The sequence below is a fragment of the Salmo salar genome, chromosome 27, assembly GCF_965601325.2.
Source record: "Salmo salar chromosome 27, fSalSal1, whole genome shotgun sequence".
Classification (NCBI taxonomy): Eukaryota; Metazoa; Chordata; class Actinopteri; order Salmoniformes; family Salmonidae; genus Salmo; species Salmo salar.
The window spans coordinates 39,030,451-39,056,603 of NC_138317.1; the positions used below are offsets into that span (position 1 = coordinate 39,030,451).

Sequence of the window (26,153 nt, forward strand, 5' to 3'; positions counted from 1 at the left end):
TCTAACCTATCCTATTCTAACCTATCCTATTCTAACCTATTCTAACCTATCCTATTCTAACCTATCCTATTCTAACCTATTCTAACCTATCCTATTCTAACCTATCCTATTCTAACCTATTCTATTATCCTATTCTAACCTATCCTATTCTAACCTATCCTATTCTAACCTATCCTATTCTAACCTATTCTAACCTATCCTATTCTAACCTATCCTATTCTAACCTATTCTAACCTATCCTATTCTAACCTATCCTATTCTAACCTATTCTATTATCCTATTCTAACCTATCCTATTCTAACCTATTCTAACCTATCCTATTCTAACCTATCCTATTCTAACCTATTCTAACCTATCCTATTCTAACCTATTCTATTATCCTATTCTAACCTATCCTATTCTATCCTATTCTAACCTATCCTATTCTAACCTATCCTATTCTAACCTATTCTAACCTATCCTATTCTAACCTATCCTATTCTAACCTATCCTATTCTAACCTATCCTATTCTAACCTATTCTAACCTATCCTATTCTAACCTATCCTATTCTAACCTATCCTATTCTAACCTATTCTAACCTATCCTATTCTAACCTATTCTATTATCCTATTCTAACCTATTCTATTATCCTATTCTAACCTATCCTATTCTAACCTATCCTATTCTAACCTATTCTAACCTATCCTATTCTAACCTATTCTAACCTATTCTAACCTATCCTATTCTAACCTATCCTATTCTAACCTATTCTATTATCCTATTCTAACCTATTCTAACCTATCCTATTCTAACCTATTCTATTATCCTATTCTAACCTATTCTAACCTATCCTATTCTAACCTATTCTAACCTATCCTATTCTAACCTATCCTATTCTAACCTATCCTATTCTAACCTATCCTATTCTAACCTATTCTAACCTATCCTATTCTAACCTATTCTATTATCCTATTCTAACCTATTCTATTATCCTATTCTAACCTATCCTATTCTAACCTATCCTATTCTAACCTATTCTATTATCCTATTCTAACCTATCCTATTCTAACCTATCCTATTCTAACCTATTCTATTATCCTATTCTAACCTATCCTATTCTAACCTATTCTATTATCCTATTCTAACCTATCCTATTCTAACCTATTCTATTATCCTATTCTAACCTATTCTAACCTATCCTATTCTAACCTATTCTATTATCCTATTCTAACCTATCCTATTCTAACCTATCCTATTCTAACCTATTCTAACCTATCCTATTCTAACCTATTCTATTATCCTATTCTAACCTATCCTATTCTAACCTATCCTATTCTAACCTATTCTAACCTATCCTATTCTAACCTATTCTATTATCCTATTCTAACCTATCCTATTCTAACCTATCCTATTCTAACCTATTCTATTATCCTATTCTAACTTATCCTATTCTAACCTATTCTAACCTATTCTATAATCCTATTCTAACCTATCCTATTCTAACCTATCCTATTCTAACCTATTCTAACCTATCCTATTCTAACCTATTCTATTATCCTATTCTAACCTATCCTATTCTAACCTATCCTATTCTAACCTATTCTATTATCCTATTCTAACCTATCCTATTCTAACCTATCCTATTCTAACCTATTCTAACCTATCCTATTCTAACCTATTCTATTATCCTATTCTAACCTATCCTATTCTAACCTATCCTATTCTAACCTATTCTAACCTATCCTATTCTAACCTATCCTATTCTAACCTATCCTATTCTAACCTATCCTATTCTAACCTATTCTAACCTATCCTATTCTAACCTATCCTATTCTAACCTATTCTATTATCCTATTCTAACCTATCCTATTCTAACCTATCCTATTCTAACCTATCCTATTCTAACCTATCCTATTCTAACCTATTCTAACCTATCCTATTCTAACCTATCCTATTCTAACCTATTCTAACCTATCCTATTCTAACCTATCCTATTCTAACCTATCCTATTCTAACCTATTCTATTATCCTATCATATTCTATTCTGACCTATTCTATTATCCTATTCTAACCTATTCTAATCTATTCTATCCTATTCTATTTTATTCTATCCTATTCTATTTTATTCTATCCTATTCTAACCTATCCTATTCTATTCTATTCTATCCTATTCTATTCTATCCTATTCTAACCTATCCTATTCTAACCTATTCTATTCTAACCTATTCTAATCTATTCTATCCTATTCTATTTTATTCTATCCTATTCTATTTTATTCTATCCTATTCTATTTTATTATGTTCTGTCCTATTCTATCCTATTACATTCTACTCTCTGTCAGGTCATCTTTAGTTTAGACTTCAATATTCAGAAGCAAGTGAGCAATAGACAGAAATAGGAAGGGATCACTGAGTCACCTGTCCTAACCCCAGTCCCCTAGTCCCCAAAACACTTCTGTCCACACAGACCAAATGTCTATAGGATCTGCTGACACATGGTCGTCCACTTCCCTTCTGTGTGATTTTGCTGGTTAGTCTTTTGTCATACAATTTCTATTAGTGCTTCCTATTCCCTTCAGTGTGTGCTGTGGGAAGCACAGAAGTAAAATACATTGTGTAATTGTATGGTGGAACCTCCCTTTAGGCCGATATCGTTGGAGTCTGTATGTTAGTTATGGTTGGAGTCTATGTAGGTTATAGTTGGAGTATAGTGTGTAAGTTCTTATGGCTTATGTTCATGTTTACAGAAGTATGCCTGTTAATCAAGAGCAGAGCTATTCTTCGGCTGCATTAATTGCTTTTGATTTCTACTAGGGTTGCAAAGCTACCGGTAATTTACCAAAGTTACCAGAACAATCAGTAATTTTGGTAATTAACATATAATCTATGACAATCTATTTTAACTTTGGCAATTTATACTTTAATAACTTTTAAAAAATTATTAATATACAGTATACTTAAAAAAATTATCTATGTCTATATTGTGCACGGGTTTCTAGTAGTCAGACTACATGGTTCAAGAGAAAACTGCCGAATTAATTTAAAAAAAGCATCTAATCAACAATGGCATTATTTTTTGTTAACTCTGCAACTCTTCCAAACATAGACTTTTTGCACAACTGCCACCAGTTTGACGCTAAAACATTGACAACAAATACATATTGACATAAATAAAATGAAAAAATAAAACTATATAGATAGATATATAGATATATCTATCAATATAAATTACTGATAGATAGATAGATAGATAGATAGATAGATATATGAAGAATAGTTCATGCTCAAATCCTTGTATTTATATTATAATGGTATTCAGTAAGTTTATGGTTCATTTAGGATAATGTTTCACAGCTTTGTCATTCTATTTATTTATTTTTTAATTTTAAATCATCTTATTTAATAATGTTCTACATTTTACATGTGATATGGCCACACAGAGGGACAGAGATAACAGACACCTGTGATAATCTGAAGAACCCAAAACGGCCACTAGATGTCTTGTGATAAATTCAGAAACATTTCTTGAAAGTTACCAAAATTCTGGTAGTTCACTGGTAAATTTAGAAAGTAAACAAATAATATACCCTCCCTTTGCAACCCTAATCTCTGCCAATGGCTTTCCTATGCTAATTATTGGATGATTATGCGTTAGATGTGCGTATGTGTGTTGTGTGTGTGTGCGCGTGTGTGATGCATGCTGCATGCAAAGTCCACATGAGTAAAATGAGAGAAGGTTTCCTTTGCTAATCTCTGTTTACCCATCATTATAACCCCCCCCCCCCCCTCCCCCGCATTCTTATTGCTTTGAGCTTACTTGGCCAAACAACATTAATCATTTAGATTTATAACAGCAGATTGCCTAATGGAGGACTGTGAAAGTGTACATTTCCCCAGTCACGTTCGACCAGTTACTATTTCAGAGCGAGTCTAAACCACGTAGTGGTGGTGGTGGTAGTAGTAGTAGTAGTAGTAGTAGTGGTGGTGGTAGGAGTGGTGGTAGTAGTGGTGGTAGTAGTGGTGGTAGTGGTGGTAGTGGTAGTAGTAGTAGTGGTGGTGGTGGTAGTGGTGGTAGTGGTAGTGGTGGTAGTAGTAGTAGTAGTAGTAGTAGTAGTAGTGGTGGTGGTAGGAGTGGTGGTAGTAGTGGTGGTAGTAGTGGTGGTAGTGGTGGTAGTGGTAGTAGTAGTAGTGGTGGTGGTGGTAGTGGTGGTAGTGGTAGTGGTGGTAGTAGTAGTGGTGGTAGTGGTAGTGGTGGTGGTAGTAGTAGTAGTGGTGGTGGTGGTAGTGGTGGTAGTGGTAGTGGTGGTGGTGATGGTAGTAGTGGTGGTGGTGGTAGTAGTGGTGGTGGTGGTGGTGGTGGTGGTAGTAGTAGTGGTAGTGGTGGTAGTAGTGGTGATGGTAGTAGTGGTGGTAGTAGTAGTAGTAGTGGTGGTGGTGGTGGTAGTAGTGGTGGTGGTAGTAGTGGTGGTGGTAGTGGTGGTAGTAGTGGTGATGGTAGTAGTGGTGGTAGTAGTAGTGGTGGTGGTAGTGGTAGTGGTGGTGGTAGTAATAGTAGTAGTGGTGGTGGTGGTAGTAATAGTAGTAGTGGTGGTGGTAGTAGGGGTGGTGGTAGTGGTAGTGGTGGTAGTAGTGGTGATGGTAGTAGTGGTGGTGGTAGTAGTAGTAGTGGTGGTGGTGGTGGTAGTAGTGGTGGTGGTGGTAGCAGTAGTAGTAGTGGTGATGGTAGTAGTGTTTTCTGAGGTCATGTAATAGGGTTATGTCCATACCAGCTGGTGTCTAAAGGGTGAGCTTATAGTTTGGGGAAACATTATTTTATGAGCTGTAAGAAACGTGGTATCCATCAATATAAATGCGCATATGAAAAATAAGGAGAATTGTCTGCCACCTAAAGGCAGGACCTATTTAAAGAATGGAAGGAAGCTTCATCTTTCCTCAATTGTTTCCTCTGGCAATGTATGGATTTGGTTTGTTACAAGAACAAGTACTGCAGTGAACAAGGATGTCCCATTCTCTCTGGCATATCTCTCTTTCTCTTCCACCATTTTCTCCATGTAGTTTCAGACTGAAGGAACGCAAGGAAATTATGTGACCAGATATCTGTATAGTATATGAAAACTAAATATAGATATAGGTTCTTAATTTGAGTACGAAAAAGTATGAAAATGTATGCACTCACTCTAGACAAGAGCGTCTGCTAAATGACTAAAATGTAAATGTAGAATGAGACAGTTTGCTACAGTAGGAAAATAATGCTGCAGCATGTGGATTATAATTCATGGAAAAAAATTTGTAGGGGTTGATACATTTTTGTTATGATAAATCAAACTTTATAAGCCTTTTTAAACCTTGAATAGTTTGCATTTCCTGCTGTGCAGAAACAAATTAAGATCCTACATCTGTAGGGGATTGTACAGTTTCTGTGTTGTGACTTCTATGGTTTCAGAAGGAACTCAAGGAAATGAGAGTATTAGATATATTAAAAATAAATCCCAGTAGCTTGCTTATAGCTTTTGTATTGTGGCATTTGACCTTTGACCTGTTTCATCACTTCTCCTCTCTGTGCTCGGAGGCTTGATTTAGTGAGACAGGAAATGCTGCTGCTCATTGTTATCACATGTTCAGTCACATTCTACTGCAGTGACTGTCACACCCCTCAGAACCTCCTAATGCTCTTCTTGGGAACTGCACACACCCTCCTCTCCAAACTGCCCCTGGCAATCACATGTTGATGCTCAGTCAGACCTCAAGACAACATTCCTGTATGTATCTTTTTTCTTCTTGGTCTAATGGAAAAGGAAAAGGCGGGCCGCACAGGCCCCCATTAACATCGACGTGGCTTTTGTGGAGCGGGTTGAGAGTTTCAAGTTCCTTGGTGTCCACATCACCAACAAACTATCATGGTCCAAACACACCAAGACAGTTGTGAAGAGGGCACGACAACACCTTTTCCCCCTCTGGAGACGGAAAGATTTGGAACGGCTCCCGAGATCCTCAAAGATTTCTACAGCTGCACCATCGAGAGCATCCTGACCAGTTGCATCACCGCCTGGTATGGCAACTGTTCAGCCTCCGACCTTTAAGGTGCTGGGGCCAAGCTTACTGCCATCCAGGACCTTTTATACTAGGCGTGTCAGAGGAAGGCCCAAAAAATTGTCCGACTCCAGTCACCCAAGTCATAGACTGTTCTCTCTGCTACTGCACGGAAAGCGGTACTGGAGCACCAAGTCTAGGTTCAAGAGGCTCATTAACAGCTTCTACCCCCAAGCCATAAGACTGCTGAACAATTAATCAAATGGCCACCCGGACTATTTACATTAACCCCCCCCCCCCCCCCTTGTTTTTACACTGCTGCTACTCGCTGTTTGTTATCTATGCATAGTCACTTTACCCCTACCTACATGTAGAAATTACCCCTGCACATTGACTCGGTACCAGTAGCCTGTATATGGCCTTCTTATTGTTATTGTACTTTAGTTTATTTAGTAAATATTTAATATTTATTGAACTGCATTGTTGGTTAAGGGCTTGTAAGTAAGCATTTCATTGTAAGGTTGTATTTCACCTGTTGTATTTGGCGCAAATCAATTTGATTTGATTTAATGCAGTGTGTTAAATAAATATATGAAAAATAACAAATTCCAGGAACAACTGTGGCTTTGGTAAAAATAATTAAATTTGAAAATAGCCCCCCAAAAATTGGCTAAGTATATAGACCTCAGTTGTTTGAGCCGGGGCCTTCGAAGGCCAAAGTTCCTTCCTTATTCTTTTTGGCTTGAAGCTCTGTAATGAATACTCGCACCATGGTTACGGACAATCATGTCAATAAGGGAACCACCCTAGTGTGTGTGTGTGTGTGTGTGTGTGTGTGTGTGTGTGTGTGTGTTCATGTCTTCGAATAAGGTTGTCACATTAAGTCCTGTTAAGAGATACAAAAGATGAATTGTTATATTGACTCCAAACCCATCTGGATTGGTACTGGCAGGTGAAGTTAAAACAAGGTGACACTCGTGTGTGTGTGTGTGTGTGTGTGTGTGTGTGTGTGTGTGTGTGTGTGTTGTGTGTGTGTGTGTGTGTGTGTGTGTGTGTGTGTGTGTGTGTGTGTGTGTGTGTGTGTGTGTGTGTGTGTGTGTGTGTGTTTGTGTCTGTCAACATGACAGGAATGCCGTGACGCAGTTTGCGGGTTTTAAGTCCGGAACTCCAGCAGTTGGTTTCCAAGCAGCTCTGGTTGGGCGGGAGCCTGGGTCATAACAGTAGTTTCCCCTGGCCTAGCCTGCCGCTCATTCGCCCAGAGTCACATTTAATGGCCATCATACATTGTCACCATTGAGGACCTTAAAGGTGCAATATGCAGAAATCGCTCTGCCATTTACTGTTTGCAAATTTTTTTGTATTTTGCCTAATTTCAGTTTGTGTGAAAGTAAGCAGTCATTGTGTAGAGAATCATTGTACCATCTAAACTGCTGTGAAATATATTTTCCATAACCAAAAATATAGTATTTTCAGCTGTTTGAATCTGATGTACGAAACCCAAAGTAAAAGACACAATAACGAAACTTTAGAACGGGAAGCATAGAAATAGAGCACATAGAATAGCTCTACCGCTTCTTAGACTTGCGTTCAATGAGAATGACAGATCTATAACTCGCATATCTGCGACTTTGTTTGGGTTCCCCAAAAAATGACATTGCAGCTTTAACAGCCTAAAGGGATAGCTAATTTTGAGCTATTTAAAGATGAAAAATTCAACATATTTGCTGAAAATGTAATTATGCTCAATAACAAGTGTCTAAGACCTTGAATTATTTATTCTCTGGTATTATTTATTTCAGTGGTTTTGTGAACTTTATGATATTTAGATTCTGTACTAAGGCTCAGGATGTGTCTTCTCACAAAGGCTCAGGATGTGTCTTCTCACAAAGGCTCAGGATGTGTCTTCTCACAAAGGCTCAGGATGTGTCTTCTCACAAAGGCTCAGGATGTGTCTTCTCACAAAGGCTCGGATGTGTCTTCTCACAAAGGCTCAGGATGTGTCTTCTCACAAAGGCTCAGGATGTGTCTTCTCACAAAGGCTCAGGATGTTGTCTTCTCACAAAGGCTCAGGATGTCTGCTCCCCTGCTTTAGCTAGAAAAACACTGTCTGCAAAATGGGGAACAATTTATATGTAGCGGCCCACACATTTAACAAGGTGGGAAAAATGTTTAGGCTACCCTTTTAAAGGAAAAATACATTGATTCTCCCTCACTATGCGAATTCCCAAACTGATCTGCCTTGTTTAGATGCCGTTATATATTGCATTAACTGGATGTGAATGCATTCTGAAGGTCAATATAGTGCATAGCAGCTCTACTAGCCAGTTCAATATTTCCCCTATACTGTGGTTTCTGACCATACCAACATCACTCTAGCTGTATCCCAAAAGCACTCTTTTCCCTACAGTCCCTGGTCAAAAGTAGTGCACTATAAAAGGAATAAGGTGCCATTTGGGACCCAGACCCTGTTTAATAATCAACCCATAGATCTGCTATCACTGACTTCATTCAGCCAGTGGTTACTGGTTAGGTGTTGTTGTGGGTCAGAGTAGGGCTGTGGCGGTCATGACATTTTGTCAGCCGGTGACTGTCAAGCAAATTACTGCCCGTCTCATGGTAATTGACCGTTTAATGAACATAAACTCATTTAGTATCTCCTGGCTTCCACGCATAGCCTACAAGCCACTGATACAGACTTTTTGGAACATCTACAAGTCTAATAAATCAATTTAATATAGCCTGCACCTTCACAATAAAACCATAATTTATTTTAGACAGGTCTAAAGTAACATGATATTAAGAAAATGTAGTGTATTTCAGAAGAACAGAATAGTTTACTCTGAGTTGTCGTTATGTTAAGTGCTGATGTGGCTATGCCATATGGCTGTGGGCTACTCTAATTCATTTGGCAGACAAGATTTGTTTAGAATTCCATGGCATTATTTTATAGTATGAAGAATACAATTGAACAAAGCTGAATAAAATAGAAAGGATATTTTCTCCAAACGATTTCTGGAGGAGTGCGTATATGCGGCTATTCTGTGTTGAGCGTTTAACAAAGAAACAGGTCCTCTTATATGCTTCATTTGGAGTTATTTGTGATACAAACGTTGGGCTATATGTTTTGATTTTAATACCTTCTCTAAGGCTGCATGATGCGACTCCTCTAATGATGATTTTGCTCAGGCTGCACACACTTCATCAGTCTCTCATTCACAATATGACAAGCACTTGATAATGTCTCGAATTTCCCGGCGACATCCCCCTTGTGTGGCAATAATGCCCCCCTAAAAACGTCCATGCCTTTTGCAGCCATTGGTCGTTGTGCCCTTGGGTTGAATATAATAATTATAATTCCCTTCTCCTGGCTTCGTGCCAGAGTGATTTAGATGTCAGAGTGATTTAGAGAGACAATTGAGTTCTGAGTACCAGGCAGTTAGCCAGTTTGGTAGGCAACTTATGACGACCAGCATCAGAGCTTGGGGAAGCCTAGTTACCTTGACTAAACGGTCACGTAGAATTTGACTGTGGTCATGACAAGTGATCGCCGGTGTGGTGGTAATGCGGTCACCTTAACAGCCCTAGGTTAAAGTCAAGGCCAGTGGTTACTGGTTAGATATTTTTGAGGTCAAAGTAAAGGCCAGTGGTTACTGATTAGATATTGTCAGAGTAAAGGTTGCCACTCCTCCCTGATCTAACTCACACGGTAACCTAGAGATAGCATGATACAGTGCTTTCAGAAAGTTTTCACACCCCTTGACTTATTTCACATTTTTTTGTGTTACAGCCTGAATTAAAAATTAAATCATCTACACACAACACCCCATAATGACAAAGTGAGAACATGTTTGTTGAATTTTCTGCAAATATATTGAAAATGAAATACAGAAATATCTATTTTGCATAAGTATTCACCCCCCTGAGTCAATACTTTGTAGAAACACCTTTTGCTGGTGATTACAGCTGTGAGTATTTTGGGGTAAGAGCTTTGCAAATCTGGATTGTACAATATTAGCCCATTATTCTTTTTAGCAGTCTTCAAGCTCTGTCAACTTCATTGTTGATCATTGCTAGACAGCCATTTTCAAGTCTTGCCATAGATTTTCAAGCCGATTTTAAATCAAAACTGTAACTAGGCCACTCAAGAACATTCAATTCAATTTTGGTAAGTAACTCCAGTGTAGATTTGTCCTTGTGTTTTAGGTTATTGTCCTGCTGAAAGGTACATTTTTCTACCAGTATCTGTTGGAAAGCAGACTGAACCAGGTTTTCATCTAGGATTTTGCCTGTGCTTTTAGCTGTAGTCCTTTTCTTTTATCCTAAAAAGCTCCCTAGTCCTTGCCGATGAAAAGCATACCCATAAAATGATGCAGCCACCACCATGCTTGAAAATAGTATTGTTTATTGTGGAGTAACTGCAATGTTGTTGATCCATCCTCAGTTTTCTCACATCACAACCATTAAACTCTGTAACTGTTTTAAAGCCACCATTGTCCTCATGGTGAAATCCCTGAGGGGTTTCCTTCCTCTCCTGCAACTGAGTTAGGAAGGACTCCTGTATCTTTGTAGTGACTGGGTGTATTGATACACCTTCCAAAGCCAAATTAATAACTTCACCACGCTCAAAGGGATTTTCAGCGTCTGCTTTTTTTTTTACACATCTACCAATAGGTGCCCTTCTTTGTGAGGCATTAAAAAACCTCCCTTATCTTTGTGGTTGAATCAGTGCTTGAAATGCTCTACTCGATTGAGGGGGGCTTACATACAATTGTATGTGTGAGGTAAAGAGATGGGGTAGTTATTAAAAAAATCATGTTAACCACTATTATTGTTCATGCAACTTATAATGCGATTTGTCAAACACATTTTTACTCTTGAACTTATTTAGGCTTGCCATAACAAAGGGGTTGAATAAGACATTTCAGCTTTACATTTTTTATGAATTTCTATAATTTTCTACAAACGAAATTACACTTTGACATTATGGGATATTGTGTGACACAAAATCTCAATTTAATCCATTTTAAATTCAGGCTGTAACACAACAAAATGTGAAAAAAGTTAAGAGGTGTGAATACTTACTGAAGGCCCGGTGGTGTAACTGTCTTGCCCTGTCCTGTCCTCCCCTGCCCTGCCCTGACCCTCAGTGAACCCCCAGCCCGGCTCAGGGTCACCACAGACTCAGGGTCACCACAGACTCAGGTTCACCACAGGCTCAGGGTCACCACAGGCTCAGGGTCACCACAGGCTCAGGGTCACCACAGGCTCAGGGTCACCACAGGCTCAGGGTCACCACAGGCTCAGGATCTGAGGAGCATATTTAGATCTCCCAGTACCATACTTAGATCATCCTCAGTAAGCACTTTACGCAGGGCCAGATTGGAGGCTGGGGTCAGGGTCTTAGTAGCCACTGGGAGATCCCATCTCCCAACACACTTAAATCATCCTCCAAGAGGCGCCCACCCAATAAGCAACTAGATCAGCTTAGTAAGCACTTTACCCAGGGCTGGATTTGAGGCTGGATTGGACCTTGTGTGCTTGACACCAGATTCATAATTAGCCTAAGTAATAGCCCAACAAGCATGCCCTATATTACTGGCCAGGGGTCTCCCTTGTAAAATATAAATAAATAGGTCTCCTGACCTCAAGGAGACTTCCTAGATAAATACGTGTTAAATATAAAATAAAACGGTATGTTGTGTAGACTAGGCCGAATTCAGCCCATGGGGATAACAACAGTCTGTATGTCTGTCTACTGTAGACTACATTAAGCTTAGTATGCTTCAGTATGTGGTGCAGGGAAAGAGTTAAGTGTGACTCCTATACATGTTGTGTCATGCTTAGGCAGCCAAACCAGTCCCTCTGTACAGTACCTCCTTCAAATGAGAGCTGAAACCAGCACAGATTCACACAAAGGGAAATTCTCCCCCGGAGGCAGGAGGAACCCGTGGTTTTAGCAACAGTAACTACAACAGACAGGCTGGGACGGGTTCAGGGACATCTGTTTAACATAGTGGCAACCTCTGAGAACGGGAGAAGCCTTTCACTTTGAGAGAAAAGAGAGAGGGAGGGAGGAAATACAGGGAGGGGACAACTAAGTGGGGGGAGAGAATTTTTATGGCCATATTTTGTGTGAACGAAATTGAAATTGCGCACTTTGTCATCCGTAATGTGGGTTACGTTCTAACCAGTCTCTTCTACTGACGGCAGTGTGTTTTACTGCTTCCTGGATTTTCCTTTCCACAGAGACTGTAGCCAATGTGATAGATTTATATTCAACAGAGGAAAAGTAGGCCTATGATTTCCCAATAAGTAGCTTAGAAGTAACTCTAAACAACATTAGAATACCTTGAGCTCACTTTTCCTTTTGGTTCGGATTTAAAGTTAAATCAACGGAGGTGTCTCTACTCATAGAAGACCTTTTACCCCGATTTGGTTCAGATTCAAACCATCAGGGGTGTCTCACCAGTCTCCAAGAGCAGCTTTTGTTTTATCACGATGGGGTTGTTTTCCTGTTAAGAGGTGGTAGTTCACTGACAAATCACCTACAGTAGCCCAGAGGAGAGGACCTCCCTAGCACCTGTGAACATCTGTTCTTGAGGAATAACTTACCCGATGGCCAATTTCCAACAATCTCCGATGGCAGCTGTCCATTCAGGTAATTAGATCTTTCTGGATGTGAATTTTCTGTTAAATAAGCTTGAACTCGTTGATAGCTACTTGGATGGGAACCCAACCCACTAGTCGACTCGAAGGCCCTCGAGCTGCAGTTGAGTTGACTTCATAGTTCGTACAAGTTCATTTTTGAAGCTGTGGGATTGGAACACTTTTGTTGTTCTTTCTCTCTGTTTTTCTGCTCTCTCTCGCTGTAACTGAAGAGAAGTGGGGGGGTGGCTGTCTGCTGCTATCTCATCTGCAGCATGTCTCCTCTCTCTCTCGTTTTCTTGTTAATTCTTTCCAATGTGTCAAGTAATTATCTTTTTGTTTTCTCATGATTTGGTTGGATCTAATTGTGTTCGCTGTCCTGGGGCTCTGTGGTTTGTGTTTGTGAACAGAGCCCCAGGACCAGTTTACTTATGGGACGTTTCTCCAGGTTCATCTCTCTGTAGGTGAATGCTTTGTTATCGCTTTCTTTTGGGTGGTTGTAGAATTTAACGGCTCTGGATGGATGTTGATAATTAGCAGGCATCATCCCAATTCTGCTCTGCATGCATTATTTGGTGTTTTACGTTGAACACGAAGGATAGTTTTGCAGAATTCTGCATGCAGTCTCTCAATTTGGTGTTTGTCCCATTTTGTGAATTGTTGGTTGGTGAACGGACCCCAGACCTCACAACCATAAAGGACAGTGGGTTCTATAACTGATTCAAGTATTTTTTTTAGCCAGATCCTAATTGGTATGTCGAATTTTATGTTACATTTACATTTTAGTCATTTAGCAGACACTCTTATCCAGAGCGACTTACAGTAGTGAATGCATACATTTCATTTTCATTTCATGCATTTAAAAAAAATTAATAATTGTACTGGCCCCCCATGGGACTCGAACCCAAAACCCTGGCGTTGCACACACCATGCTGGCGTTGCAAACACCATGCTCTACCAACTGAGCCACAGGGAATGTTCCTTTTGATGGCATAGAAGGCCATTCTTGCCTTGTCTCTCAGCTCGTTCACAGCTTTGTGGAAGTTACCTGTGGCGCTGATGTTTAGGCCAAGGTATGTATAGTTATTTGTGTGCTCTAGGGCAACGGTGTCTAGATGGAATTTGTATTTGTGGTCATGGCAACTGGACCTTTTTTGGAACACCATTGTTTTTGTCTCACTGAGATTTACTGTCAGGGCCCAGGTCTGACAGAATCTGTGCAGAAGATCTAGGTGCTGCTGTAGGCCCTCCTTGGTTGGTGACAGAAGCACCAGATCATCATCAAACTGTAGACATTTGATAGATTCTAGTAGGGTGAGGCCGGGTGCTGCAGACTGTTCTAGTGCCCTCGCCAATTCGTTGATATATATGTTGAAGAGGGTGTGGATTAAGCTGCATCCCTGTCTCACACCACGGCCCTGTGGAAAGAAATGTGTTTTTGCCAATTCTAACCGCACACATTGTTTGTGTACATGGATTTTATAATGTCGTATGTTTTTCCTCCAACACCACTTTCCATCAATTTGTATAGCAGACCCTCATGCCAAATTGAGTGAAGCTTTTTTTAAATCAACAAATCTCTCTCTCTCCCCTCCCCAGTAGACTTTATTGACATGGCAATTTAAATGACTTACATTGTCAAAGTATACATATAACACAACATGGTGGGACCAACAGTAAAAAGGCATCAATCATAGTAATAGTGGAAATGGGATTAGCATTAACAGCAACAATATTAATGAGAATAATAATAAATAAAAGCAATAGTAGTAGACCAGTCTCAACATCTTTCTCTCTCTGTGTGTTTGAGGCTACCTCTTCTAGAACCATATGCTTTATTCAGACGGTTTAGTTTTTTAATGTCTTTCAAACCCACTGCTGTTTATCAGACACCACATGGTGACTAATGCCAACGCTAACACCGCCTACCTGCCTGCTCTGAAAAGTCCCTGTGTGTGTCTGTGTTCACTGTGTTTGTGTGTCTCTGCCTCCAGTGAAAATCCTTCCAGTACTTCTCAGAATGTGCCTTACCCTTTAATAACGGAACTAAAGATGGTTTTCATTAAGTGATGGCCAACAGCATTTACCTGTCAGAACGGAGGCATCCTGTTCTGAGCCAAGGCTGAGTTTGTGTTCATTAGACAGCTCCCTATATGTCTCTCAGCTGAACTCAGCCACCCACTCTGACATTTAGAACACAAGGCTGCCCCCTGATACCAGTTGGTCTGACATCACTAGGCTGCCCCCTGATGCCAGTTGGTCTGACATCACTAGGCTGCCCCCTGATGCCACTAGGTCTGACATCACTAGGTTGCCCCCTGATGCCAGTAGGTCTGACATCACTAGGTTGCCCCCTGATGCCACTAGGTCTGACATCACTAGATTGCCCCCTGATGCCAGTAGGTCTGACATCACTAGGTTGCCCCCTGATGTCAGTAGGTCTGACAACCTGACTGTGTTATGTTGTGTGTGTCTTCTTCTGTGTCTGTATGGGCTAGTGTAATGGCGACTATTTCCATCATTTATCAAGCCGCTGGACTGAATCATTGAGCCTGAAATTGTTGACCATTTTTAGAGTGAAGAGCTCCCCTCTAGACTTGACATACGAACGCACATGGATGGATGCACGCGCGCACACACACACGTACGTGTACACACTCTCCTCCTTGCTCCACAGGTGAGTTCAGTAGCCCTGCGCTCCAACATCACTTCCTGGAACCTTGGGGTAGAGCAACGTTGATTTTGGCTTAGAAAGGGACACATTGGTGTACGACCGACCGGGGCTGAGGGGAAAATCAGAGTGGGAGACGCCCAGCCGCCTTTCATTTGTCCTTCGTCCTCGCCAGCAACAGAAACCTGGAATGGAGGGAGGGGTCCGCTGCGGTCATGAAATGGTCCAATGGTTGGACTGCACATGTTGTTTTGAGACTTGTTGAGGAATCATGACACAGCGAGGGAGGAGAGAGAGATCTGTGTATCTGATTGACTTCAGAGAATGTGTAATTCACAGAGAAATACTGCCTCTGTGTGACGTGAACGCACTGCGATCTGTTTTCTCCCGGGCTCTGTTTAGAATGTGATGTGGGATAGCTAATTCTCTGTTTGGGATGTGGGATGGCTAATTCTCTGTTTGGGATGTGATGAGGGATAGCTAATTCTCTGTTTAGAATGTGATGTGGGATAGCTAATTCTCTGTTTGGGATGTGATGAGGGATAGCTAATTCTCTGTTTAGAATGTGATGTGGGATAGCTAATTCTCTGTTTGGGATGTGGGATAGCTAATTCTCTGTTTGGGATGTGGGATAGCTAATTCTCTGTTTGGGATGTGATGTGGGATAGCTAATTCTCTGTTTAGAATGTGATGTGGGATAGCTAATTCTCTGTTTGGGATGTGGGATAGCTAATTCTCTGGAGATAAAATAAAAAAGTATTTCTTTGGGGAAAAAAAGAGAGTAAAACTGACATATGCTAGCCGGAAACCCTTAAAAGGGTGGTTGCGTGTGTGTGTGCGCAGTGTGCTGGCAATGCCTGTTCTTTGCTTGTGCAAACCATTAATGTAATGGTTGCCAGGCAACGGAGCAGTATGAGTCTTAGTGTGCAGGTGACGTTCCTTGTGTCCTACTGCGGGAGCCTTCTAGGATGAGGGAGAGAGAGAGAGGGAATGCTGGGAATTCAGCAAGCCAGAGTGAGTGGAGAGAAAATAGTGGTGCAGGTCGGTGGGGAGATTATAGCTAGAGAAGGGGAGGGATGGTACTGTAACTGTAGAGAAGGGGGATTGGGAGGGATGGTACTGTAACTGTACAGAGTGTGCTGTGGATGTCAGCTTAGATCCACCGGACAGGGAGGACAGCCATGCAGTGTTACCCACAGTTTCTGCTCCACAGTGACTTACTTGGAGAAAGAACAATAACAGCTAGTCTCCTCGCTGGCAACGATGACATGCTCATTTGAGTCCATGATTTCCTCAGCTGGAGTTTTAATCACCACTTGATGTTTTGTTTTTTTCATGCTCCATGGCTGCTTCCTAAAATGGCTGTCTTAATCCCTACATGGGTCCTGGTCAAAAGTAGTGCACTATATAGGGTATGTTGTGCCATTTGTGAAATAGACTATGCCAATGACCCATTGGCCATGTTGGTCATTACTATCAATGAGACACAGTTAGCTGCCTGACTCTCTAATAGCTGAGACGATACTTCATGTGATGTTGAATGCATACAGAACACACATTAGAGAACAATCTGACACATTTAAAGAGCCGTTCCATTCAGAGGTCATAATGTTGAAGTGCTGCGTTCTGGATGGATGCACTGCAGCAGTGGTTGCCTGTGCTTACATGAACAGACATTAGCATATGTAAGACTGTATGATACAAGCACAATTGACTCCGGTCTTACATGCACACACTGGTTAAAAATAGTGTACTACCTAAGGAAAAGGCTGCTATTTCAGACACATCTTCAGTTTAATGTCGCACATTGTCTGGTTAGACGGAGTAACAATTAGGTCCCTGGGGAAGGGAAGCTGTAGCCTCGCCCTGCAGCAAATGGCTTCGTGAACATCTTTACCTGAAGACTTACCTATACAAAGGGAATGTCAATTTACCCAGAATACACTGGTGTCCATTAGTGATTATCCCATCGCCTCGCCTCATTGGCTCTCCCAGACTTAGATTTTTTTTGCCACCCAGGATTTGTCTATATAAAACTGGGTGATTTGAGCCATGAATGCTGATTGGCTGACCGCCATGGTATAATGGACCGTATACTACGGGTATGACAAAACATTTATTTTTACTGCTTTAATTACGTTGGTAATCAGTTTCTAATAGCAATAAGGCACCTCTGGGTTTTGTGGTATATGGCCAATAAACCACGGCTAAGGGCTGTGTCCAGGCACTCTGCGATGCATCGTGCCTAAGAACTGCCCTTAGCCATGGTATATTGGCCATATACCTTATTGCTTAAATATAACTCCCAAACTCAGCTCTTGACCTGGAATCAAATCAAAGTTTATTTGTCACGTGCTCCGAATACAACAGGTGTAGACCTTACAGTGAAATGCTTACCAGTTCCACTGCGGTTTTTTTGTCCCTTGTTCTCCTCTAATCAGGGACTGGTTTAGACCTAGGACACCAGGTGGGTGCCATTTTAATTATCAGGTAGAACAGAAAACCAGCAGGCTCTAGCAATGTTCCCGCTAAGCTGCGCGCAGCTCCCCCAGGACTGCCGCACAGAAGAAATACCATTCCGCGCAGAGAAGCATGAGATTTAACTTTCTAGAGTTTTCCACGTTAGTTAACACTATCAACGTTTCTCTTTACTGTGGGAATTGTGATCGAATCAACGCAATATTCAATGCAACATACCGAAACAAACCAAACTATGCAAGAGATTTTGTTGTAGGCAGAATGCATCGGAGTAGGATTCTATTGCATTGACAGGCACGACTCAGGCCCATAGTATACACAGACCGGTGAGCCATAACCAATCAGAGCTAAAGTATCCCTATATGCAAATAGACCATTGCCATATATGGATCTGTGCCATTCACTTTGAACTGGACTGTGTTTACAGCATGTGCGGTCGTGAGTAGCGTGAGCTACATGTAACCACCTGAACACATTTGTTCATATTCTTTGCTAGTCAGTGAGTTATTAGCCCAGTTATAGCTAATCATTAATGGAGGAGTGATTACTTCCTACAAGAGCACAAAATCATAATTTGTATGATTCTCTGTGGTAATGGTATGGGAATAATAAGTAATTGTATTTTGTAAAGTGGTTTCTTCCATCAAACACCACAACATTTCCAGTCACCTCCTTGTCTGAAGGACAAGTGGATAAACAGGTTAATGTCAAGCCCTGCATGTTTTTTTCAGACTCATGGAATGTAGGTCTACGTTGAACACCACACGTTGGCTGCTACTGTCGGCTGAATGATAGAACAGCTATTTCCATGGTAAAATGTTATGGGATGCAATTTCTCCATTGTTTTTGATGGTAGGCCACTCTGGTAGGCCTTCATTATGATCAAATAGACACAGCAGCCTACTTGACCACTGTTAAAACTGTAACTTAAAGCAGGTACAGCCTCAGTGTTCACGGTAAACGCGTGCTGGAAGTTAAACAGAAATTTCACAACGTTCAAGTTTGCGCTCAGCAGACCTGAAATTTGCTCAGTGCCCTAAAACTTTTAGAGTGAACATTGGGCTCCGGACCCCGTAGTGTAAGAGTTCAGTACCCCTAATATAGGGAATGGGATGTAATTTGGGACGCAGCCACTTAGTGATGTGTTGTGAGGCAGGACATTCTTAGGACAATCGTTTTCAAGGTCCAATTGAATCAAGTTGAAGGATCTCTGTAATAAGCAGCACATCAATCTATTTAACATTTATTGTGAAGGAATTGCTCTAGACAGGTTTCTTTTATTGTTAACAGCTGCTTTGTTTTAATGTTTGTTGTTGTAGTGTACTGTTCAAGGTCCCTTTTGAAGAAGGGTCTGACATGAACAGCACACCAAGCCGTCTAACACGATTGTCTATAGAGAATTGAACTGGTTTGTTGCTTGTGTAATGTACTGAAGTTATTCCTGGCTGGTTTTGTAAGGATTTAGAGAAGGATGTTATCAGGTTCAGTTGATTGACGCTCCCTCTGCGATGGACAACATGACAAGCTCTCTGACATGATGAATTGAGAGAATTGTTTGTTTTCTGTTAACCTCTTGGGGCTATGTGGGACGCTAGCGAGCCACCCGTGGTGCACCCTATCAACAGCAGGTGCATTTCAAGAGCGGCAAATTTGAAACCAAATAAATGTCAAAATTCTAATTTTTCAAACATACAACTATCTTACACCCTTTGAAAGATAAACATCTCCTTAATCTAACCACGTTGTCCGATTTCAAAAAGGTTTTACGGCGAAAGCATAAAGTTAGATTATGTTAGGAGAGTACATTGACAATAGCTGTGTGTAATGTTTTGTCAATTCAAAGACAGGCGTCACCAAAACCATAAAACCAGCTAAAATGATGCACTAACCTTTGACAATCTCCATCAGATGACACTCCTAGGACATTATGTTAGACAATACATGCATTTTTAGTTCTATCAAGTTCATATTTATATCCAAAAACAGCGTTTTACTATGGCGTTGATGTTCAGGAAATCGTTTCCCTCCAATAACCGGCAGTCAAGTCAGCACAACAAATTAAATAATTAATATTAGAAAACATTGGTAAAATATTATATTGTCATTTAAAGAATTATAGATTTACATCTCTTGAACGCAATCGACTTGCCAGATTTAAAAATAACCTTACTGGGAAATCACACTTTGCAATAATCTGAGCACTGCGCCCAGAAAAATACGCTTTGCGATACAGACTAACGGCCATGTTGGAGAGATCTAAAATCGAAAATACTATGTAAATAATCCATTACCTTTGATTCTCTTCATCAGATGTCACTTCCAGGCATCCCAGGTCCATAACGAATGTAGTTTTGTTCAAAAAAGCTCATCATTTATGTCCAAAAAGCTCCGTGTTGTTAGCACATGATCTAAGCCCGCCGGACTTCACTTCATGAACGAGGGGAAAAAATATATTTACGTTCGTTCAAACATGTCAAATGTTGTATAGCATAAGTCATTAGTGCCTTTTTTAACCAGAACATGAATAATATTCAAGGTGGACGAATGCATTCTCTTTTAAAACGTATTGGAACGAGGGTACCCAACATGACCTCGCGCGCCAGAGTCTAATCGGCCATCACCGTTCCAAGGCTCTTGTTCGGTCAGATCTCACAGTAGAAGACTCAAAACACTTTGTAAAGGCTGGGGACATCTAGTGGAAGCAATAGGAAGTGCCAAAAGATTAACCTCTATGGGCAAGGCGGGACGAATTCGTCCCACCTACGTAACAGCCACCTGAATTCAGTGGCACGATTTTTGAATCGTTTGAAATACTATTACTTCAATTTCTCAAACATATGACTACTTTACAGCTATTTAAAGACAAGACTCTCCTTAATCTAACCACACTGTCCGATTTCAAAAAGGCTTTACAACGAAAGCAAAACATTAGATTATGTCAGGAGAGTGCCCAGCCAGAAATAATCAGACACCCATTTTTCAAGCTAGCATATAATGTCACAAAAACCCAAACCACAGCTAAATGCAGCACTAACCTTTTATGATCTTCATCAGATGACACACCTAGGACATTATGTTATACAATACATGCATGTCTGTTCAATCAAGTTCATATTTATATCAAAAAATAGCTTTTTACATTAGCATGTGACGTTCAGAAAAAGCATACCCCGCAAACTTCCGGGGAATTTACTAACAGTTTGCTAAATTACTCACGATAAACATTCACAAAAAGCATAACAATTATTTTAAGAATTATAGATACATTACTCCTCTATGCACTCGATATGTCCGATTTTAAAATAGCTTTTCGGATGAAGCACATTTTGCAATATTCTAAGTACATAGCCCAGCCATCACGGCTAGCTATTTAGACACCCGGCAAGATTAGCCTTCACCAAAATCCTATTTCCTATAAGAAAAATGTTCTTACCTTTCCTGTTCTTCGTCAGAATGCACTCCCAGGACTTCTACTTCAATAACAAATGTAGGTTTGGTCCCAAATAATCCATCGTTATATCCAAATATCCTCTGTTTTGTTCGTGCGTTCTAGACACTATACGAATGGTAAATAATGGTCGTGCGCATGGCGCATGGCGTGACAAAAAATGTCTAAATATTCCATTACCGTACTTCGAAGCATGTCAACCGCTGTTTAAAACCAATTTTTATGCCATTTATCTCGTAGAAAAGCGATAATATTCCAACCGGGAATCTGCAATAAGCTAAACAGCCGAATGAAATTTCTCCACGGGGGCGAATCGTGCACGCGCCTCATTCAATGGTCCTCTGATCGGCCACTTGGATAAGGCGATAATCTGTTTCAGCCAGAGGCTGCCTCGTCATCGTTCAGGTTTTTCCCGGGTTCTGAGAGCCTATTGGAGCCCTGGGAATTGTCACGTTACAGCTAAGATCCTTACTCTTCAATAAACAGATGCAAGACGCACGACTCCTTGTCAGACAGGCCACTTCCTGCATGAAACCTTGTCAGGTTTTTGCCTGCCATAGGAGTTCTGTTATACTCACAGACACCATTCAAACAGTTTTAGAAACTTTAGGGTGTTTTCAATAATATGCATATTCTAGCTTCTGAGTTGGTGTAGGAGGCAGTTAAAAATGGGCACATATTTTTTCCAAAATTCTCAATACTGCCCCCTAGCCCAAACAGGTTAATAAGCCCCTGTGTGTTTCAATGGCATAGGCTTAAAGGTAATTCAACACATCAGGTATCCACTTCCTGTCAGAATCTGTCTCAGGGTTTTGCCTGCCAAATGAGTTCTGTTATACTCACAGACACCATTCAAACAGTTTTAGAAACTTTAGGGTGTTTTCTATCCATATATAATAAGTATATGCATATTCTAGGATTAGTAACCAGATTAAATCGGGTACGTTTTTTTATCCAGCCGTGAAAATACTGCCCCCTAGCCCCAACAGGTTAAGTGGCTGCTGCATTGTTGTGTAATGTCCTCCTGGGTTCTGTAAAGGCGGTACTTTGTTTCTGTAAAGGTGGTACTTGGTTTCTGTAAGGGCGGTACTTGGTTTCTGTAAAGGTGGTACATGGTTTCTGTAAGGGCGATACTTGGTTTCTGTAAGGGCGATACTTGGTTTCTGTAAGGGCGGTACTTGGTTTCTGTAAGGGCGGTACTTGGTTTCTGTAAGGGCGGTACTTGGTTTCTGTAAAGGTGGTACTTGGTTTCTGTAAGGGCGATACTTGGTTTCTGTAAGGGCGGTACTTGGTTTCTGTAAGGGCGGTACTTGGTTTCTGTAAGGGCGGTACTTGGAAGGGCGGTACTTGGTTTCTGTAAGGGCGGTACTTGGTTTCTGTAAGGGTGATACTTGGTTTCTGTAAGGGCGGTACTTGGTTTCTGTAAAGGCGATACTTGGTTTCTGTAAAGGCGATACTTGGTTTCTGTAAGGGCGGTACTTGGTTTCTGTAAAGGCGATACTTGGTTTCTGTAAGGGCGATACTTGGTTTCTGTAAAGGCGATACTTGGTTTCTGTAAGGGCGGTACTTGGTTTCTGTAAGGGCGGTACTTGGTTTCTGTTAGGGCGGTACTTGGTTTCTGTTAGGGCGATACTTGGTTTCTGTAAGGGCGGTACTTGGTTTCTGTAAAGGTGATACTTGGTTTCTGTAAGGGCGATACTTGGTTTCTGTAAGGGCGGTACTTGGTTTCTGTAAGGGCGGTACTTGGTTTCTGTAAGGGCGATACTTGGTTTCTGTTAGGGCGTTACTTGGTTTCTGTAAGGGCGGTACTTGGTTTCTGTAAAGGTGATACTTGGTTTCTGTAAGGGCGGTACTTGGTTTCTGTAAGGGCGGTACTTGGTTTCTGTAAAGGTGATACTTGGTTTCTGTAAGGGCGGTACTTGGTTTCTGTAAGGGCGGTACTTGGTTTCTGTAAGGGCGGTACTTGGTTTCTGTAAGGGCGGTACTTGGTTTCTGTAAGGGCGATACTTGGTTTCTGTAAGGGCGGTACTTGGTTTCTGTAAGGGCGGTACTTGGTTTCTGTAGGGGCGGTACTTGGTTTCTGTAAGGGCGATACTTGGTTTCTGCTGGTGTTGCAGCAGGTTAGTAGCCTCGACAGTCACAGCCAGGGAGTCAGACAGACAGGTCAGTAGGATCGACAGTCACAGCCAGGGAGTCAGACAGACAGGTCAGTAGGATCGACAGTCACAGCCAGGGAGTCAGACAGACAGGTCAGTAGGATCGACAGTCACAGCCAGGGAGTCAGACAGACAGGTCAGTAGGATCGACAGTCACAGCCAGGGAGTCAGACAGACAGGTCAGTAGGATTGACAGTCACAGCCAGGGAGTCAGACAGACAGGTCAGTAGGATCGACAGTCACAGCCAGGGAGTCAGACAGACAGGTCAGTAGGATCGACAGTCACAACCAGGGAGTCAGACAGACAGGTCAGTAAACAGTCACTTCTGTTCATCTGTTCTAAGAGGGTCTCTGTCTCTTCATGGATTCATTCACACAAATCACTGTACCGGTCTAGCTGTCTGTGCATGTGCCCTGTGAGACAGTCAGTTCCAGGAATGATTGTCTTGTTTGCGTGTCTGTCTGTCTGTTTCTGTGTAGTGTATGGATTTGTAGGAGGTGGATGAGGAAATTAGGTGTGATGGTCTAAGAGGGTCTCTGTCTCTTCATGGAAAGACAAAGACCCTGTCAGGATGGCCTCGTCTTTGGTGGTTTGATCCTGATGGCCTCGTCCTTGGTTGTCTGAGCCTGGTGGATTCCAGCGGGTGGGTCAAACCTGGTGGATTCCAGCGGGTGGGTCGATCCTGGTGGATTCCAGCGGGTGGGTCGATGTTGACAAGTTGAAAGCCACCACTGCAGATGTGTGAGTCATCAGGAAAAAGTGGGGTTAGCAGGATCAGTCAGGCCAATATTAGAAACGTGCGCGCACACACACACACACACACACACACACACACACACACACACACACACACACACACACACACACACACACACACACACTCTTGACGGGTCAGAAGGTTCCTTACATCTCAGTCACTGTTCTCCAATGACTGCAGGCAGCACAGCCCGCACTGACAGGTGGCAGTCAGGTGTGAGGCATTGATGTATTGTCTGGACTGAAGGAGGAGGTTTACCATGGGAAAATCAAGCTCCACTCTTCCTGACAGGTCAAGCCGTGGCATCAAGCCTCCATCAGGCTGCTACAACAACACAAGCTATCGGTTTCGTCCCAAATCACACCGTATTCCTCTATGGGCCCTGGACAAAAGTAGTGCACTATATACGGAATAGGGTGCTATTTGCGATGTGGCCCCTAGGTTTGTTGACCAGAGTGTGGAAACAGCTTTTTCTAACAGAGATACCAGTCAGCCATGACACCAGTGTTTCTTTCCAGGCTGCCTCACAAATGGCATTTTATACCCTAATATTCCTAGGGAATAGGGTGTGATTTAAGGCTCCAAAGGCAGGTCTCTGAATAAATGCCCCCACTACCATCAGCAGCAACAAGTGAGAGACTGAATCAGTATGTTAAGAGAGAAGGAGAGAAACTGTTCAGGACACGGATTGAGAAATGGAGCGATGAAACAAAAGAGTGAAACATGTTGGGGAGAGAGAGAGGGAGAGAGAGAGAGAGAGAGAGAGGGGAGAGAGAGGGAGAGGGGAGGGAGAGAGAAAGGTGTTGTACTGTAAAAAAAATGGTCACGTGCCGAATAAAACAGGTGTAGACCTTACAGTGAAATGCTTACGTACATGCCCCTAACCAACAGTGCAGTTCAAAAAATACAAATAAGAATAAGAAATAAAAGTAACAAGTAGTTAAAGAGCAGCAGTAAAATAACAATAGTGAGACTATATACAGGGGGTACCGGTACAGAGTCAATGTGCGGGGGCACCGGTTAGTCACGGTAATTGAGGTAATATTTACATGTAGGTAGTGTTATTAAAGTGACTATGCATAGATAATAACAGAGAGTAGCAGCGTGTAAAAGGGGGGGCAATGCAAATAGCCTGGGTAACCATTTGATTAGATGTTCAGGAGTCTTATGGCTTGGGGGTAGAAGCTGTTTAGAAGCCTCTTGGACCTAGACTTGTCGCTCCGGTACCGCTTGCCGTGCGGTAGCAGAGAGAGAACAGTCTATGATTAGGGTGGCTGGAGTCTTTGACCATTGTTATGGCCTTCCTCTGACACCGCCTGGTATAGAGGTCCTGGATGGCAGGAAGCTTGGCCCCAGTGATGTACTGGGCGATACGCACTACCCTCTGTTGTGCCCTGCGGTTGGAGGCAGAGCAGTTGCCATACCAGGCAGTGATGCAACCAGTCAGGATGCTCTCGATGGTGCAGCTGTAGAACCTTTTTGAGGATCTGAGGACCCATGCCAAATCTTTTCAGTCTCATGAGGGGGAATAGGTTTTGTTGTGCCCTCATCATGACTGTCTTGGTGTGCTTTCACCATGTTAGTTTGTTGGTGATGTGGACACCAAGGAACTTGAAGCTCTCAACCTGCTCCACTGCAGCCCCGTCGATGAGAATGGGGGCGTGCTCGGTTCTCCTTTTCCTGTAGTCCACAATCATCTCCTTTGTCTTGATCACGTTGAGGGAGAGGTTGTTGTCCTGGCACCACACGGCCAGGCCTCTGACCTCCTCCCTATAGGTTGTCTCATCGTTGTCGGTAATCAGGCCTATCACTGTTGTGTCACCGTGCAGTCATGAGTGAACAGGAAGTACAGGAGGGGACTGAGCATGCCCCCCTGAGGGGCCCCCATGTTGAGGATCAGTGTGGCAGATGTGTCGTTACCTACCCTTACCACCTGGGCTCGGCCCGTCAGGAAGTCCAGGATCCAGTTGCAGAGGGAGGTGTTTAG

At 41.9% G+C, this 26,153-nt stretch overlaps 1 protein-coding gene across 4 annotated transcripts in view; it reads left to right on the forward strand.

Moving 5' to 3' along the window:
* LOC106589029 (zinc finger protein 40) overlaps positions 1–26,153 on the forward strand; it is a 127,475-nt gene that overhangs the window by 6,661 nt on the left and 94,661 nt on the right. The window contains exon 1 of one of the 4 annotated variants that reach the window (XM_014178674.3): positions 7,116–12,668. The exons of 1 other annotated variant lie outside the window; for it this stretch is intronic. In XM_014178674.3, coding sequence (XP_014034149.3) covers positions 12,626–12,668 — 43 coding nt within the window. In that variant the 5' untranslated portion in view covers positions 7,116–12,625. Of the gene's footprint in view, positions 1–7,115; positions 12,669–26,153 lie in introns of those variants that run through there. 2 more of the 4 variants (XM_014178672.3, XM_014178670.3) reach the window with 2 other exon arrangements.